Below are 15855 nucleotides of genomic sequence, written 5' to 3' on the forward strand. Positions count from 1 at the left end.
CAGGCATAGTAGGCGCCCAATACTCCCCGGAGCCCAGAGTTGGGTCCAGGCCAACAGCAGGCGGGAGCACGGGTGTCTGACCAGGGTGGGAGACAGGAAAGGCGTCAGGCGGAGGGGGCAGCTTCAGCAGAGGGCTAGAGTGCCTGATGGGTTCGGGGCACTCAGTGGCCACTCCCGGAGGAAAGGGGCAAATTGCTGACTGTGGAACTGGGAGACTGTCCTTCAATTCTGTCCTCATTCGCGCCATAGTCTCCCTCACCAGACTCTGAGTTTGTGGAGGTGTGCTGTCACCAAGTGCTGGCAGGAAAGTGCCAGAGGTGCCCAGCCGGATTCCACTTCTCTGGCTTTGTTTCACTCTCCCAGGCCTGGCGCAGGGTCTGGGAGCCAAGAGCTGGAAGGTCCCCATGTGAGGGATTATCCAAACTCCTCGCAAGAACCTTGAGAGGCCAGAGACCGGCAAACTAAGTTTTGCCCCAGCCAGGCGGGGATGGCAAATGCACCCGCCCCAGCTACAGATTTTCCATATGCTGTGGCCACGTTCCACACGTGCCCTGAGCTTCCCGCTCTCCTACCGGCACTCACCCCTCTTTGCTTGGGCTGCACCGTGCCTGGGAGGCCTTCCCTGCTCTTCCTGTAAAATTCTGGTTCCTCCTTCAAGGCCCATCGTCCTCCCTGTATTTCAGTCACCCCCCCCAACCCCCACCCCCAAGGTTCTCTGTTCTCTGCCCTCCAGAGAGCTCTGCCCATCTGTTTGGGGTGTTCTGGCTTCTGGGTCTTGTGCATTGACTGCACGTGCCCAAGTCTGAAGTCCCAGGGCTGGCTGAGGTGGCTCTACAGAGGAGGGTGGGAACCTGCCCCCAGGTGGTGGGTGGGGCAGGCCCGGGAGGCCGAGGGAGGACCAGAACTGGCCCAGGGTCACGTGGCAAGGCCCCAAACAGACCATGTGGACACCGCTGGAGTGAGGGCCTGGGGCTCCAGCCACACAGGCCAGGCTCGGCCCGGGATGGCTGGTCTGGCTCTTTGGGAAGTGATGGGACCACTCTGGAAGGCATGGGGCCTGAGCCCAGGAAGAGGGGCTGCGAGCCCAGGGGTGCCAGGCCTGGCCGGCAAAGGGGTCCACCCAGAAGCTCTCTCTGCCCTGGGACGAGAGCACCCTCCATGGCATGGGACCTCATGGATGGGTGAGGGTCTCTCCTGTCACACCCAGCAGGACTTGGACCCGCAGGGTTGCAGGGGTGTGGGAGACAGAAGGGCACAGCAGGTGAGGGGACATCCAGCAAAGGCCCGGATGGGTCGGCTCATTTGCATGCAGGGGCCACCGAGGCCAGAGCCGCTGCCACCGCCGAGCGGATTTGAGCAGAAGCTCCGTTTTCCTTCTGTTCTTGTCTCTCTCTCAAGGTCAGAGCCCGAGCAGGGACAGGAACAAAGGCGCACGTCCCCCATTCAACCTCCCTGCGCCCGCCCTGCTCCCGGAGGAGGGGCCCTCGAGGAGGGGAGGGGAGGGCAGAGCTGCTCCACGGTCCGGCCCCGGGCAAGGCGGGGACGGGGGCGCGGGAACAGCTGCCCAGCTGCCCTCGCGGACTCCTGCCCGATGGGTCCCGCTGTGGGCCCCCAAGAGGCTCTGTCGCCTCCCAGAGTGGGTGGCCATCCCAGCCTCCAGGCTCTGCCGGCAGGGGGCGTCAGCTAAGGTCAGGGGTCGTTCTGGAGTGAGCTTCTGCTGGAATCAAGGGTCAGTGGTCAGGCTCACTTTGGGGACCGGGGTCAGTCTTAGGTTCAAGGCCCAATCAGGGTCAGGGGTCACTCAGAGTCGACTGTCAGCCCCAGGCCCAGACCCAGGGCAGGGTTTTTGATGGGGTCTGTCCCCGTCCACTGCAGTCTGCACTCCTGGGCTCAAAGGTCCACCTCAGACTCAGGGAGGGTTTTGTCCGAGCCAGGCCCAGACCTGCCCCTAGTCTGTGCCCAGCACCCCTGCTCCAGCACCCACTGCCCACCGCCCACCAACCCTGACTGATCACCCCTACCCACTGTCCCCTGCCCACCCCCACTGGCTCCTGACCCACCACTGGTCACCCACCGCCCACAAGCTCCAACACATCACACAATACCCATCACCCTCTGCCCACTGACCCCTGGCCCAGTGCCCACCACCCATTACCTGTCATCCCAGCCCATAGGGTGAATTCCCAGGGCTTGGCATCAGCGACCACTGCCCCCTCAACCTTCAAAGGCCACAGCGCTTTGGAGAAAGCTAAAAATATGCGGGCAAAAATTTCTCATTACAGAAAATATTGGACCCAGTCCTCCGCCCACTCCGGCTCGAGCGCTTTCCAAGAGGCGGGATGGGGTCGCAGGGGAGGGCGGGGGGCCTTGGCGGGTCTGGGGCTTCACTGAACCAGTTCAGAGCGGGTCTCAAGGAGAGTTCTCCAGGCTGTGACTGAGCATAAACAAACTAACCTGTCCCTTTCTCTTGCTGGTAAATTAAAATTCCCACCCTCGTGTCCAGTGTCCAGTCAGGCCCTTGAAACCTCAGCCCGGACCTCAGATTCCTGCAAGCTCCACAGCCAGGCCAGCGCCGGACCAAGCAGGCGTCATCCCAGCTATTCCCCCCCTCCTCCCCCCTCCCCTCCCTCCTCTCCACCCTCCTCCCCCTCCCAGTCCCAGGGCCCTGGACACAGACCCCCTCCTCCCAGTGGTCACCTGACAGTCTGGGGGCTAGACCACCGCTGTCCAAAAGAACTTCCCACAAGGATGGACAAGTCCAACACAGGCACCACCAGCAGCTCCACATGGCTACTGGGCACATGAAATGTGGTCAGTGCGATTGAGGAACAGGACTTTAGACTTCACCTACGTTTAATTAACGTGGATATAAATAGCTAGTCATGGTCACCATACTTGTGGCACAGCTCTGGGTGGAGCCGTGCCCGAGTGGGCACCTGGACCGCCACTCTTGTCCGGGACCAGGACATCAAGGCCTGCGTGGAGAAGGGAGGTGGCGGCTCAGACAGCGCAGAGAGGAGACGTGGGCGGGGCTGAGCCCCCGGGTAGGATGGGGGATCAGGGGAGGGGTCCTGGGAACCCCAGGGAGGGCACAACTCCCTCGCCTGCTGACCCCAGGGGAGCGGGGGCCACGTCCGAGGGAGAGCACGTCAGAACCAGCAGAGGGGCTCCCACCTACAGGGAAGACGCCTGGCCTTGACCAGCTTCCCCGCCCCCTCCCGGCCCCAGTCCCCAGACGGAGAACCGAGGTTGGGGGCGAGGCCGTCTAGCCGCACAGCGACCCTCCCGGGAGCCAGAGACCCCAACGTGGCCCCCGGGCCGAGGGGGCTGCTTTGTCGCGTGTCCAGTGGGCACTCCCAGGGTGGGGGCTGGGGGATGGAGGTGGTGGGAGGGGCCTCGAGGGCGCCGGGCTGTTGGTCCGCGCGCCCTCACCCGGCGCGGGCTTGGGACCCGCTGCGGGCGACACCCGTGTGTGCGCGCGTGTGGACTTGTGCCCTGTGTCCGTCCCGCACGCCTGGCGGCCGTGTCGCCTGTCCTCGCAGCCGTGTCATGCCTGTGCCCGTGTGTGAGTGCGGAGAACGTGCTGGAAGGCCTCCCGAGCCGGCATGCACACGCACACGCGGCCCTCCAACCATCCGGGCCCGGGGGCCTTTCATCTCGCGCTGACAGGCCCCTTTCCCGGCTCTTAGCCGCCGAGAACTTCCCGCTAATAGTGCATTAACCTTGGCGGGGGCTGCCAATTACTCGGCACTAACGCCGGGGGCGCGGTGCGCGCGCGGACGGCGCTGACAGGCGCAGGGGCCGGGAAGCGGGCGGGGCTCCCCCCCCACCCGAAGGGGGCGGGCAGGAGGCGCGGGGCTGCGGGGGCACGCGGTGTGTTCCCGCCTCCGGATGGCAGAGCGCCGGGTCTCTCCTGACCTCATTATAGTAATTAATGTGCCTTTTGAAGCTCGAGAAATCGCTCAGAGCTGTGGGAAAGGGGCGCAGATCACGGGGTGGGGGGCTGGGGGCGGGCCGCGGACGGTGTCTGAGCGCCTGTTAAAAGCGTGTCCCAAAAAAAAAAAAAATTGTGTCCCAGCGGGTCAGACACGGAGAGAGACAGAGTGACAGAGAGGGACAGACGGAAACCCAGGGAGGCTGAGTGAGAGGCGGTGCAGATGGAGAGAGACACCAACAGGGAGACGAGCAGAGGTTCAAAGACAGAGACGCAGAGACAAAAAGACAGAGATGCATAGAGAGAGACCCACAGGGGGAACAGGTGGGGAGAAAGGGCGGCCAGAGCCCGGGGGTCAGGGGGCATGACATCTCAGGGCCTCCCAGGGACTATGGCCTCACTTCCTCAACTCTCCCTGGCTTCTGGGGACCGGCTCGCCACTCCGTACAGGACCCTCCCAAAGAATGGGGGTGGCAGGGGCAGTGAGGACTTCCTGGAGGCGGCAGCTGGGCACCAGAGCGGGGAGAGGAAGTGTGAGCAGACTTGGAGCAGGGTCGGGGGCTGCCAACAGAAATGCCCAAGGAAGCCAACTGGGGGCCAAGGCAGAGGACCCCGGCTGGAGAGAGGGGTGGCCAGCTGACCATGACAGCTCTTCCGCAGGAACCCGGGCTCAGGCCGGGCCAGGAAGATCAGCAGGACTGCAAGGTAGACGGGCCACAGGGGCTGATGGGTCTTGAGTGGGCAGCAGGCTGGGACCATCCCATGGTGGCCATGGCAACAAGGTGGGGTCGAGAAGGCGTGCGAAACAGGGCTCCCGACTTCGAAGTACTTCCCCACCTGTACAACGGTTTGCCTCAGGCCACCCCAAGACGACAGGGCAGCATGGTAGAGGCCGGGCAGCACAAGGCTGCCACCTGGTGGCAGCTCCTCCTAATGACAGCTTCTGCTAACGACACGGCCTCGGTGCCTCCGGCCAGCGGCCCGGGGAGACCTCAGGCTGTGGGCAGCCACAGGCCAGCCCCACCTCTCCCACTCTCCAGGACCACAATGACAGGGTGCGGGCGGGGGGGGGGGGCGGGGAACAGGCCAGAGCTGGACTCCGCCTAGAAACAAGGCCCACAGAGGAACTCATCAAGCCCCTCACCAGGGATGGGGACTGAGGTACCCCGATGGGACTCAGGTGCCCAGTATGGATCTCAGATGGCCAGGATGGGGATTGAGGCACCCCAATGGGGTGCAGGTGCCCGGGATGGGGCTCAGGTGGGAAAGGAGGTCAGGTGCCCAGGATGGGGGTCAGTTGCCCCAGTGGGATTCAGGTACACAGGATGGATCGCAGGTGGCCAGGATGGGCAGTCAGGTACCCCAGGGGGGCTCGGGTGCCCAGAATGGGGCTCAGGTGGGAAAAGGGTTAGGTGCCCAGGGTGGGGGTCGATTGCCCCAAGGGAATTATGGTGCCTGAAAGGGGTTCAAGTTCCGGGGATGGGGCTGAGGTGATCAGGATGGGGGCCGAGGTACCCCCCATGGGACTGGGGTGCCTGGGATGAGGGTCAGGTGCCCCAGTGGGACTCAGGTACCCACGATGGATCTCAGATGGCCAGAACGGAGGCCTGAGTGCCAGAATAGGCTTCCTGGGATGGCGGACCAGGTTCATCAGTGATTCCACAAGAGGCTGATGGGGGAGAGGCAGGGTGGGCACAGGGAGCCTCGGGCTGCACAAAGCTCCAGACCCGTACACTACAGCCTGGGGTTCCTTAGGAAACACCTCCAAAATAGTGGTGTGAGTGTGGTGAGGCAGAGAGCATGGCCCTTAGGGGCCCCAGGCTGAAGGCATTATGGACAGGGGAGCCCTGAGCAGGAGCTTTGCTGGATGAATAGGAGTTCTCCCTACGCTCAAAAACAATGACTGGCAGGGTCTTTTTCCAGGCAGGTGGGAGTAGTTCTCCCCCATCTCTTTGTCTCCTTTGTGGGATTCTTCACGGGACCCTCTGGACACCTGAGGATGGGACCAAATGGTCACAGGTGGGAGAACTAAGGCCCACATGGAGCCCAGGTCTGCTGCCCACCCCCCACCTGTGAGCCAGAGCGCTGGGTCTGGCCCACTGTGGAGCTGGGTACCAGCTACAGAACCACTGGCTGCCTTTATTGTCCTCAGCCCAGGGATATGGTGCTCCCAGACAGGCCCCCCAGCCCACCCGCCTACCAGGCCTCAGCTTGGGGCTGCCGCATCCCCACCAGGAAGGGTGATCGGCACAAGTCACAATGTGGCCAGGGGACCTCAGAGTTCTGCGTGCTGCTGCCGGGGACCCTCTGGCTTCCAGCCGGTATCCTGGGCGGTCTTGTCCAGGGGCAGGGCTGGGGCGGCTCCTGGCAGGCCGGGCAGGCCCCACACAAGCTCTTTGGCGGCAGGAGAATCAGCAGGGCATTCTAAGCACTGGGAGGGGCCCTGTCTCTTGTTCTTCCCACAAGGCCGCTGGAAATGCTGCCTTCCCGACCTGTACATCTGGAAACGAGAGGTAGGAGGTGAGAAGTGTTGGGTGGGGAGCCCGCCCCGTCCCCGCCCCGCCCCCGCCCCACTGTGCCTGTGCCTCTAACATGCCCAGCCCCCACCCCCAGCCTGCAGGCCCTGCCAACTCCCTACCTGGGGGAAAGGGGTGCCCCAACCAGGAGATGCCGGGACCAGAGGGATTCCCAGGCCATACCCGCACCTCCCTCGGGGGGCTTGGAAAGTCAGAATCGTCCTGTGGTCTCTCAGCTTCGGTGCCTGAGCCCCCGATAAGCTGGGGTTAAACAGGCCATCCCTCCCCGCTCAGGCCCTGTCAGTGGCCCTGAGCCCAGTGGCCACTGGGTCACCTCCGTTGTCAACCCTCTTTCTTTGTCTCTGCCATTGCCTCTGCCTGGGATGCTCTACCCCTGGCTGGGGCCGTGGAGAGGCCGTCTCTGACCCGCCCCCCGGCTTTGGTAGCACCTCGCAGTTCATTCTCCACCTCTGACACTGATTTTGGCCTTCGGGGTCAGGCCCAGAGCAAGTGCCCACTGACTCAAGCACTGCAGCCCGTTCCCATCTTAAAGAAATGGGAAACTGAGGCTGGGAGATGGACGTCCCTGGGACGAGGCCACACAGCCTGCGACGGCAAAGCCAGGCCCGGCCACTGTTGTGTGCTGACCACACTGAGGACCTCACCGGCCGACAGTCTTCCTAACTCGCTGGCCTGCTGACCTCACCCCCCAACCCAAGGAGCCCCTGAAGGTGTGTGGAGGGCTGCCTTACCATCTCAGGTTCCTTGTTTCAAAGACCGTCTCCTCGTCGCTGTCCAGCGATGCCATCTCGGTGGGGTCCTCGGTGTTGGCCAGGAGCCCGTACCTCCTCTGCTGCGGCTTTTTCAATCTGGAAGCAGACCCAGGCTCGCTCAGCGGCCCTCTCATGGCCCTTCGCTGGAGCTGCTGACACCCTGCCCTGCTTCCCACCTTCTCCGATAATGCTCGTCTGCTCGACTCCCAGAGTCTTGCTGTGAACTTTCCGGTTCCAACTGCGTTTCTTCTCATAATGGTCACAATCGTTATGAGTTGCTGTGCACATCTCCCTTGGCAGGCCCCCAGGGCGTAGGCCCTTGGGCGAGGACCCCTGGGAGGGGGGCGCTGTAATTCCATTTTACTAATGAGACGACTGAGCCTTAGAGAGAGTTTGCCAAAGATATCAAGTAGAAGGCTGTCGCGGGCAGAAGGCCCGGCTCCTGACCACCACCAGGGAAAGCACGGGACCCTCTGTGGTGGATGTGGCACGTATTCAGATGGGAGACGAACATTGTATACCCACAGCAGTGTCAATGCAAGACAGAAAAGGCCCCTTCAGAGCATCTGGATATGATCAGCTCTGCGTGACAAAGGCCCTCTGGAGATCAGCCCCAGAGAGGAAGCCAAACGGGGAGGACGGGCCTGAGGAGGGGGTCACGGGCCTGCAGGAGGCAGGGCGTATGCCGCGGGGAAGGCAAGGGGGTCCTCAACTCTTGGGGAGAGCGTGGGCAGAACCTAAACACTGACGATCACAGCCAGCTCTGGGCTGAAGAAACAGGAGGAGCAAGGTGCGGGGGCAGGCTCCCGCCGGGCCCTGGTCAGGCTGTGGGCGTTAACTACAGGAAACGATGCGGCCAGGCCCGCGTGGCAGATGCAAGTTGGGTTAGTGGGCGCTGCGCTCGTCGTCACCGGGCTGGGGGAGCCGCAGAGGATCCCGGGAATTCCCGGTGCCCTCATCATCCCGCAACCTCTAGTCTCGGTGGCTGCGTCTAGAAAACCAACCCCAACATCCCGAAGGAGCGGCTCGTCACGTGATTGCATGACCCCACCCACTCACCACCCACGTCCCCACCCACGTCCCCACCCACTCACCACCCACGTCCCCACCCACGTGACGATGGCGAACCGCGCCGGAGAGGCGGGGCTTTCGCGCCGCAGCACTTGGGGCGCGAGACGCGCGCCCATTGGCCGCGCCAGGGCAGCGGCGGCGGCGTGCGCCTGACGCACCTGAATGCCCGGATGAGGAAGTAGAGCACGGCTAGGACGATGAGGCCCGTAACCACGTAGAGGGAACGCAGAAGCGGCGAGTCCGGCGAGCCCAGCGGCCAAGGGCGTGTGGTGTTGTGCGGCGCGCCCGGCTGGCTCCCGTTCGTCACGGCGGGATGCGGCAAGAGCGTGGCCTGCGTGCGGCGCAGTGACGGGGGCGTGGGGTCCGCGGCTCCGAACAGCTGCACCGGCAGCAGCAGCGCCGACAGCAGCAGGAGCCGCGGCGGCAGCACACGCAGCCCCATAGCCCGGCGGAAGCGGTAGCCGCGCCCCGCCCCCGCGAGGAGCAGTCACTCACTGGCGCGGGGGCGGGGCCAGCCAATGGCTCGCGGGGGCGGGGCCTGGCTCCCGGAAAGGCCCGGGCCGCCACCGCCCCCGGCCTCTCACCTCGCTTCACCCGAAGCGGGGAAGTACCCCGCGCCCCGCTGGCTCCGCGAGCACCCCGCCCCCGAAGGCTCGGAGCCGCAGTTCTGTGTCCCCGGCCCAGAGCGTGAGCACCGCGGCCGCCCCGCAGGGGGACTACGGTGAGGGGACAGGCGCGACCGTGCCCTGCGGGCCTCCCTCCCACTTGGGCCCTGGAACTCTCGCGTCCCCGCCCCCAGTCGCCCTGGGCTTCGGTGACACCAGCACGGTGGCCCGCTGTCCCTGGCCCTGCAGGAGGGGAGACCTGTCCCGGCTGTGAGCCTGGGCATCCCGCCTTTGGCGGGGGCCAGGAGGGACCAGACACACCCCGTGGGAGAAGGGGGGGTACCGGTGACCCGGACCTCACCCTGCTGAGACTTGAGGTAACTCGCCCAGAGCCCAAGGCAGCTAGAACCGGGGCTCAGCCCCAACGTTCTGCACCCCAAGACCAGGCCTGGAGGCAAACAGCCTGGGAAGGCAGGCCGGCTCCGGGGGCGGACAAGCTGAAGGTGCCCGGGGTTACTCTGACAAGGCCTCTGCCTGGCTCCGGGGGACGCGCCGCCAAGGGACCACCTCCTCCACGGCTCCCTCTGCCCGAGAGAACTGCCCCGGTGGGGGGCAATGAACTGCCGCCTGGCCTTCCGCGTCTGGATCCAGCTCGTGGCCAGAACGAAGGCCCCAAGAGGAGGCTATCTCTAGCGGACTCCCCGCCACAGCCCCTCCAGCCAGGACTCAGGCTGAAGCTCAGTGTCCGCCCTCCACGACGCACCCCACACCAGACTCAGATTTGTGGGTGTACACACCATCCCTTTATTCAAATGCACCTTCCACATTTGTCTTGTCACATCGCGAGTGAGGACTGGCCGCCGTGCCAGCACCACACGCCCATCCTCCTGGAGCACCTTGAAGCCCCGCACCCCAACCTCGCCAGTGAAGCACCTGCTGGAAAGACGGGAGAGGTGAGAGGGGGACACGAGGGCTGCTCCAGCAGGAGATGAAGACGCTGCCCCCGACAGAGGTCACACAGCCAGGACGGGGGAGAACCCACCACAAGGGCCAGGGCCACAGGGCCACATGTCTCCCCCGCCGAGAAGCACTTACAGGTGATGGGCTGCAAGGGCAGGCAGCTGTGCCGCTGGCTCTTGCTCCCGGGTGAAGTTCCTCCTGGGGCAGTGACCCCAGGTCGTTGTTGCTCTCGGGTCACCCTTCCGGGTCGCACTGGCTTCCATTCAACCTGCCAAAGCAAAGGAGTGTTAACCCTGACACCCTGGCTGAGCTCACAGCCGCCCCTCCCCGACTCCCGCGAAACCATCCACAGCTCCTAGGAGGGTCTCAGCTAGTCACCGGGGCCAACCCAAGAGGCCCCGCCACGGGCCAGCGTGCCCAGGGCGGGCCTGCGCCTTTCAGACGGGCCAGGCCACTCTGTGCTCTTAAGCAGAGCCAGCTACCCACTTGGGATGCAGCTGCTTAGAGATCGGCGCGGGCTCTGAGCAAAAACTCATGGCAGCAACAGACATCAGAGAGAGCTAGTTAGGAGTGTGACTCAAAGAGGTCTGCAAAAGACAGTCAATTGATGAACAAAAAATTCCAAAAGGCGGGGCGTTTGGTGGTCTCCAATCCTGCTCAACTGCCCGGGCCGCTCGCCTGGCTGCAGGCGGGGAAGGGCAAACGGCCGGGGTCTGCCTTTAGTTCTAGCTTGATATTTTTTTTTTTTTTTTTAAAAAGGAAAAAGAAAAAGCAAAAAAGTCAAAGGAACATTCCCCGGGTACACGACTTTACTTTCAAATGAGCTCTCAACAAGAGGAGGGATGCGGACGAGCAAAAGGAGTTACCTCGAATTACAGGACTATCTCCACATATGAGCTAGCCCAGGGAGCAGCTTGCGTCTCAGAGCTTTCTGTTGGGCGCACAACACTTCTGTCCTCCGAGGGGCTGCAGCTTCCATAGGCTAGCAGAGAACGCTCAGAACTTGTAAAGCAACAGCAGAGCTAGCTAATGAGCCGGTCAGTCTGGGGTCACCCGGGGACCCTGCCTGTGTCTGCTCTCTGGCCTGCTTCTAGACTAAGGAGTTCAGGGTCAGCGTCGGGCGCCCGCGTGTCCACCGTCCCTGCTAGGCTGCCCGCCCCATCGAGCCTTCTGGCTGCCACGGCCAGAAGCGCTCCGGGGCTGCCCTGCGGTCCGAGAGCCCGCTCCCGTCACCCACCTGCTCGTCTAACTGGGGCCGGTGGTCGTTGGCTGTCACAGGGGCCCAGCCAGCGTCACTGACCCTGCCTTTCTCCTCTAGCTGTGGCAGCCTTGGGCGGGACTGCGGACCTAGTCCTCTAGCTGCCCTCTCCGCTCAGGTCTGCCTGCCTCGAGCCCCTGCAGGGCGCGTGTGGTGCAATCAAAGGGAGATGGTCAGAGCGAGGTTCATTCAGATGGTCTTTTAATCGGCTTCGTGAAGCCAAAGAAAACTGCGTACAAGAATTCCTTCACCACTTCAGATACAACATTGACGGGATATGCGTACGTCTTCCGGCAAAAAAGGACAATATAAATACACATTTTCAAGAACCTCTCGGGGATGTCTGCAAGTCTACTGTGGGTCCCACACGACAGGTGGGCGCCCGGGCCGGGCCAGGGCAGCCCGGGTGCTCTGCTGCCACCCGCACGGTTCTACCACGCTACACTCAGAAACGTGACACCGAGTTGGAAAAAAGCTACAACTTGCTCAGCTTCCGACAAAGAGCAGATTCAGAGTCTGTTCAATCTCAAAGAGAAGTGACTCGGGGCACCCAAATTCATGGGGCCAACCCCACTGAAAAGAAAAAGAAAAAAAGCAACACAACCGAAAACAAAAAAACAAAACTCTCACAACCCCTGGTGATTTTCTAAAAAAAGAACTCTTGGCTCACGGTAAAAAGGTGAAAGTAAAACTGGAAGTGCTCTTCAAAACGTTTTTAAGACTCTTAAAAACGGACAGCGCTTCCTTAAAATGCAAAGTGTAGTAACGAGGCCATCTGGGGGCCAGAAGCAGTCAGGCTGTGTTTGACAAGATCAGAACCAATAAGACTACAAAAGTGGGTACAAGGAGGTGTGATCACTACACATTAACGATTCAGCGGAGCTCCCAAAATCTTTAAATATACGGCCATTGGAAGGACGATCTCGAGCAGGAAGGATTTTTACTCGTTGTGTGTAGCTGAGAACAAGAAGCAGGCACAGTGTAAAGGCGCTGAAGCACGCGACGAGAGGCAGCATTCCACTCCCGGCCCAAACCTGGGGGCTCAGCCCTGGGGGCTCGGGAGCGACCAACCCCCCCCATGGCCGAGGGTGGCGGGCACGGCCCACATGCACGGATGCGGCCTGCTCTGCTCGGTGGGCCCTCGCTCTCCCTTTCCTCCTTGGTCAGCCTGGTTTTGCCTTTACGTTCTGTGGCAGAAGTGGCTGCTGGCACCGAGACCCAAGAGGACAGTCTCGTCCCTTACGGGGCAAACATAGTGACCGGGTCTGAGCACTGCCCAGAGGGCACCGAGGCTCACTGAGCTCCCACCACAGGCCCTTGGAGCGCCGCTTACCGTAACTGTCGTAGCTGTCTCTGTAGGACCCGCCCGAGCTCCGGTCTCCGCAGCTGCCACTCTGACTCCGGCTGCAGGAAGGACACAGGTGAGCACTGGGGGCCACCTCGGGGGACTCTCACCAGTCCCCGTGCCAGCGTCCCCACAGAGCCTCCCAGGCCCCCCTGCGCAGGACCACCGCCCGTACCTGCTGTAGTAGTCTCTGGAGCCTCCATAGCCCCCACTCCTGGACTCGAACCGGCTCCCCCCGTAGCCGCGGTCCCCTCCTCCTACAGACGGGACGGGAAGGAGAAGTGAGTGTCAGCTTCTGCAGCAGTGCCCCCACCTTGTCCCTGCAAGTGGCACTCACCTCTGGAGAACCCACGGCCCCGACCTCGGCCCCCGCGGAAGAAGCCCCGGCCCCCGACAGAGCCACCTCGGTACCCGCGGGATCGGTTATCAGACGATTTGCCAGCCTGGTCGACCCGGATCTGCCGCCCATCCACAGACTGGAGACCAGAAGTGGACACAGTTAGCCTCTGCACCTCCCGCCCTCGGTCTACAGCCCGGACCCACTGAACCCCAGAGCAGCCGGCCCTCACCTTCCCGTTCATGGCCATCATGGCGTCCTTGGCATCGTCGATGTTCTCAAAGGTGACAAACCCAAAGCCCCTCGATCGCTGGGTCTCCCTGTCCTTCACGACCACCACTGTGCAGGGGAGAGGTCCGCGGTCAGCACCCAGCCCTCCCCGTGAGCAACCCCACTCAGCCACCAGTCTGGCACCAGCCTCACCTTCTGAGATCTGTCCATATTTTGAGAAGACCTGCTCCAGTGACTGCTCGTTGGTGTCAAAACTCAGCCCTCCGACGAAAAGCTTGCCTTCATCTGATGCCATGGCGGCCTGTGACAAACATCATCAAAAGCCTCAGAGGTCCTGCAGGAGCTTTGAGACTCAACGCCCCCCCCCCACTTTACTTTATACAAATAACGTATGTTTCGGGGGGAAACGCTGGGAAACTATTTTTCTGCCCTTTAACCATCCCAAGCCCACACCCAGGACTTAATTCAAACAAACCCTTAATTCCTTTAACACTTTGGGTCCCTGGCCGCTTTTCTGTGTTTGGGCCAACTCCGCTCCCCAGACTGGGGGGGGGGGGGGAGTCCCTGAAAGCTGGGGCCACACTGCGGTTCTGCAGTACTCAGTGCTGCCTGGCTGTGGAGCCCCAAAACTCCAGGCAGGGGACGCCCTCACGGGACGTTTAGGGGTACACCCTGAAGGCAGGCATCGGCCACCATCGTCACTGGCTGAGTGCACCTTGCTTTCTGCCCGTTGCAAACAGCGGGGGGGCTAACTCCTAACCCGACCGTCGCGGGGCGGGCGGAGTGGCAACGTGCTTGGTCCACTGCAGGGCGCTGTGCAGGCGGGGCGGGGACTCTGCGCCGGGATATCAAAGCGGGGCGGTGCTTATACCGACCCTTTACAGGCTGGTAGCCTACGCTGAATGGCTCCGAAATACAGGCCAGAAGGCGCCCTGCAGCACGTAACTGGGACACAAACTTGGGGCGTTGGGGGTGGCACCGGGGTTGTGTCGCCCTCGCACTACTCCAACGGGAAATCGGGGAGGAGCCCCAGCCTGGCCCCACCCACGCGCGCATGCGCCCCACGCCACTCCATCCGGGCACTCGGCGCTCCCGCCATTTCGCAGGGCGCAGCTTCGTGCTCGCGGCCGCCATTTTGCGGCGGTGTCCCGCTCGCGAATACCCTGGCCCACGGGGGATGCCCTCCGACCGCGGTTCGGCCCGGTCTCCGCTGCCCCTCGCCGCCGGCGGGGCGGACTACACCCCGGGCCCGCCCCGGCACCGCCCCCGCCCAGGGGCGTGCCGCCGCCGCCCCGCCTCCTCCGGCCGGCCGCAGGCCGCCCGCCGCCCCGGGCCCGTGGAGCCGGTGCCGCCAGGGCCCTCACCACTGAGTCGGGCAGGTCCCTGGCGCAGGCGGGAAGACGGCACAGCACAACGACCCGAGCCTCCTAACGCGCGAAGTGACTGGGGGGGCGCCCTGGGCCCGCCTTATGTACTTCTTCGCTAGGCCCCGCCCCCGAGCCCGCCCCTCCGCCCCTCGCTGGCCAATCCGAAGCTCTGGAGGCCGTGGCTGTGCCTCATATTCATGAGCTGGGGGCCGGGCCTGTACCGGCCGCGCCCCCTCCCGCGAGCGGGAGCGGGGCACAGTGAACGGCGGGGACGCGCATGGTCCGCAGTTCCCCGCCCGCGCGCGGGAGGCGGGGCCAGTGCTCGGCGGGGCGGAGCTGACCCACTTCCGCGCGCCCGCCCCCCTCCCCCCCCCGGCCTGTGGCGGAGAACAAAGGGGTTCGGGCGGCTTCTGCCAGTGGCCCAAGCCTCCTGGGAACCTTCTGGGAGTCGCTGGAACCCAGACCTTTGCGGTGCTCCCGCAGTCGGCGACTTACCGACCTCACCCAGGTCCCCACACCCACCCGAGATCAAGTTCTCGGACACCTCAACTTCATGTGAACCCCGATATCAGTCATTATGTACTTGCCAACATAACCGACACCCCAGAACTCTCAGAACCCCAACGTTCCACTTCGTGTGATCCGCCCCAAGGCCCGCCCAAACCCTAACACTGAGGCAACTCCATTTATGTGGACCCCAATATTCTCCACGATCCCAATTCTTCCTGCTTCCCAACTTTGGGTCACCCCAACTTCACCCAACCCAGTTTGCCTACGAATCCCAACCCGCAACCACACCTAACTCCCACCCCAATCCGAACTTCACCCAGTCTGGTGCAGCACCCACACGCCACAGTCACCTGGCCAGACACTTTTTTCATCCCAGCTCTGGACCTCAGGCTGACCTCGACTTGGGCTCTCAAATCCACCACTGTGCCCAACTCTTGAGTCTCCACTGCACCCCAAAATTCAGCTCAGCCCCCCATCTCCCTTTCACCGCTGTGCTCCAGCCGCCCACCAGCACACCCAGAACCCACTTGGCTCCTCCCCCTGCATCTTTTTTCTGTCTGGGAGTCCTGAGACCGCTGCTATGGGAAGAACCAGCTTTGCAGAGATCTTCACCCCCAAGGCTGCTCCTGGGAGCCCCTCTTGTGGTCACCCCTTTCCCCCTGCCCAGGCCTTGGCTCATGTTACCTTCTGTGGCCCTGGACCCTTCCATGGGTGGAAGAAGCTAGTGCAGACCCCTGCCTGCCCAGACCAGAGGCCCAAGCTATACCCCTGCCCCAGAAAGTCTTCAAAGGGCATACCTTCTGCATAAAAGTTAGGGGGAATTTGAGGGACTTCCCTGGCTGTACAGTGGTTAAGACTCCGCGCTTCCAATACAGGGGGCGTGGGTTCGATCCCTGGTTGGGGAACTAGGACCCCGAATGCCGCACGGCACAGCCAAAAAAGTTAGGG

The 15855-nt window shown here is 63.0% G+C and overlaps 2 protein-coding genes across 5 annotated transcripts; both read right to left on the reverse strand.

Moving 5' to 3' along the window:
• Window positions 1-6053: 6053 nt before the first annotated feature.
• Window positions 6054-8774, reverse strand: FAM174C (family with sequence similarity 174 member C). Of its 2 annotated transcripts, XR_010942573.1 has the most exons (4): window positions 8453-8774; window positions 7400-7570; window positions 7203-7319; window positions 6054-6434 (listed from the first exon to the last, which is right to left on the reverse strand). XR_010942573.1 is itself a non-coding variant. In XM_067734496.1 (3 exons), coding segments are annotated over exons 1-3 (402 nt in total). In that variant the 5' UTR covers window positions 8737-8767; the 3' UTR covers window positions 6054-6433. The 2 variants fall into 2 exon arrangements, 1 of the variants encoding a protein (XP_067590597.1); XM_067734496.1 differs by lacking the exon at window positions 7400-7570 and having other exon boundaries at window positions 8453-8767.
• A 905-nt stretch (window positions 8775-9679) lies between these two features.
• On the reverse strand, window positions 9680-14542 carry CIRBP (cold inducible RNA binding protein). 3 transcript variants are annotated; one of them, XR_010942572.1, is made up of 8 exons: window positions 14395-14542; window positions 13223-13331; window positions 13032-13138; window positions 12800-12938; window positions 12638-12719; window positions 12451-12521; window positions 9995-10127; window positions 9680-9832 (listed from the first exon to the last, which is right to left on the reverse strand). XR_010942572.1 is itself a non-coding variant. In XM_067734495.1 (7 exons), exons 2-7 carry the CDS (start codon window positions 13323-13325, stop codon window positions 10123-10125), a joined length of 507 nt encoding a protein of 168 aa, XP_067590596.1. In that variant the 5' UTR covers window positions 13326-13331; window positions 14395-14542; the 3' UTR covers window positions 9680-10122. The 3 variants fall into 3 exon arrangements, 2 of the variants coding, with proteins under 2 accessions (XP_067590596.1, XP_067590595.1); XM_067734495.1 differs by having other exon boundaries at window positions 9680-10127; XM_067734494.1 differs by lacking the exons at window positions 9680-9832; window positions 9995-10127 and adding an exon at window positions 11302-12074.
• Window positions 14543-15855: the final 1313 nt, after the last annotated feature.

This window comes from Pseudorca crassidens, chromosome 3 (assembly GCF_039906515.1).
Source record: "Pseudorca crassidens isolate mPseCra1 chromosome 3, mPseCra1.hap1, whole genome shotgun sequence".
Classification (NCBI taxonomy): Eukaryota; Metazoa; Chordata; class Mammalia; order Artiodactyla; family Delphinidae; genus Pseudorca; species Pseudorca crassidens.

Bases quoted from the DNA above. Each gene is read 5' to 3' on its own strand.
- CIRBP (XM_067734494.1), bottom strand. From the start codon at position 13,325: ATGGCATCAGATGAAGGCAAGCTTTTCGTCGGAGGGCTGAGTTTTGAC. The intron at 12,939-13,031 runs GTGAGGGCCGGC...TCTGGTCTCCAG, and splicing joins TGATGGCCATGAACGGGAAG to TCTGTGGATGGGCGGCAGAT. The intron at 12,522-12,637 runs GTACGGGCGGTG...TCCTTCCTGCAG, and splicing joins TCCAGAGACTACTACAGCAG to CCGGAGTCAGAGTGGCAGCT.
- FAM174C (XM_067734496.1), bottom strand. From the start codon at position 8,736: ATGGGGCTGCGTGTGCTGCCGCCGCGGCTCCTGCTGCTGTCGGCGCTG. The intron at 7,320-8,452 runs GTGCGTCAGGCG...GTCTGCTTCCAG, and splicing joins TTCCTCATCCGGGCATTCAG to ATTGAAAAAGCCGCAGCAGA.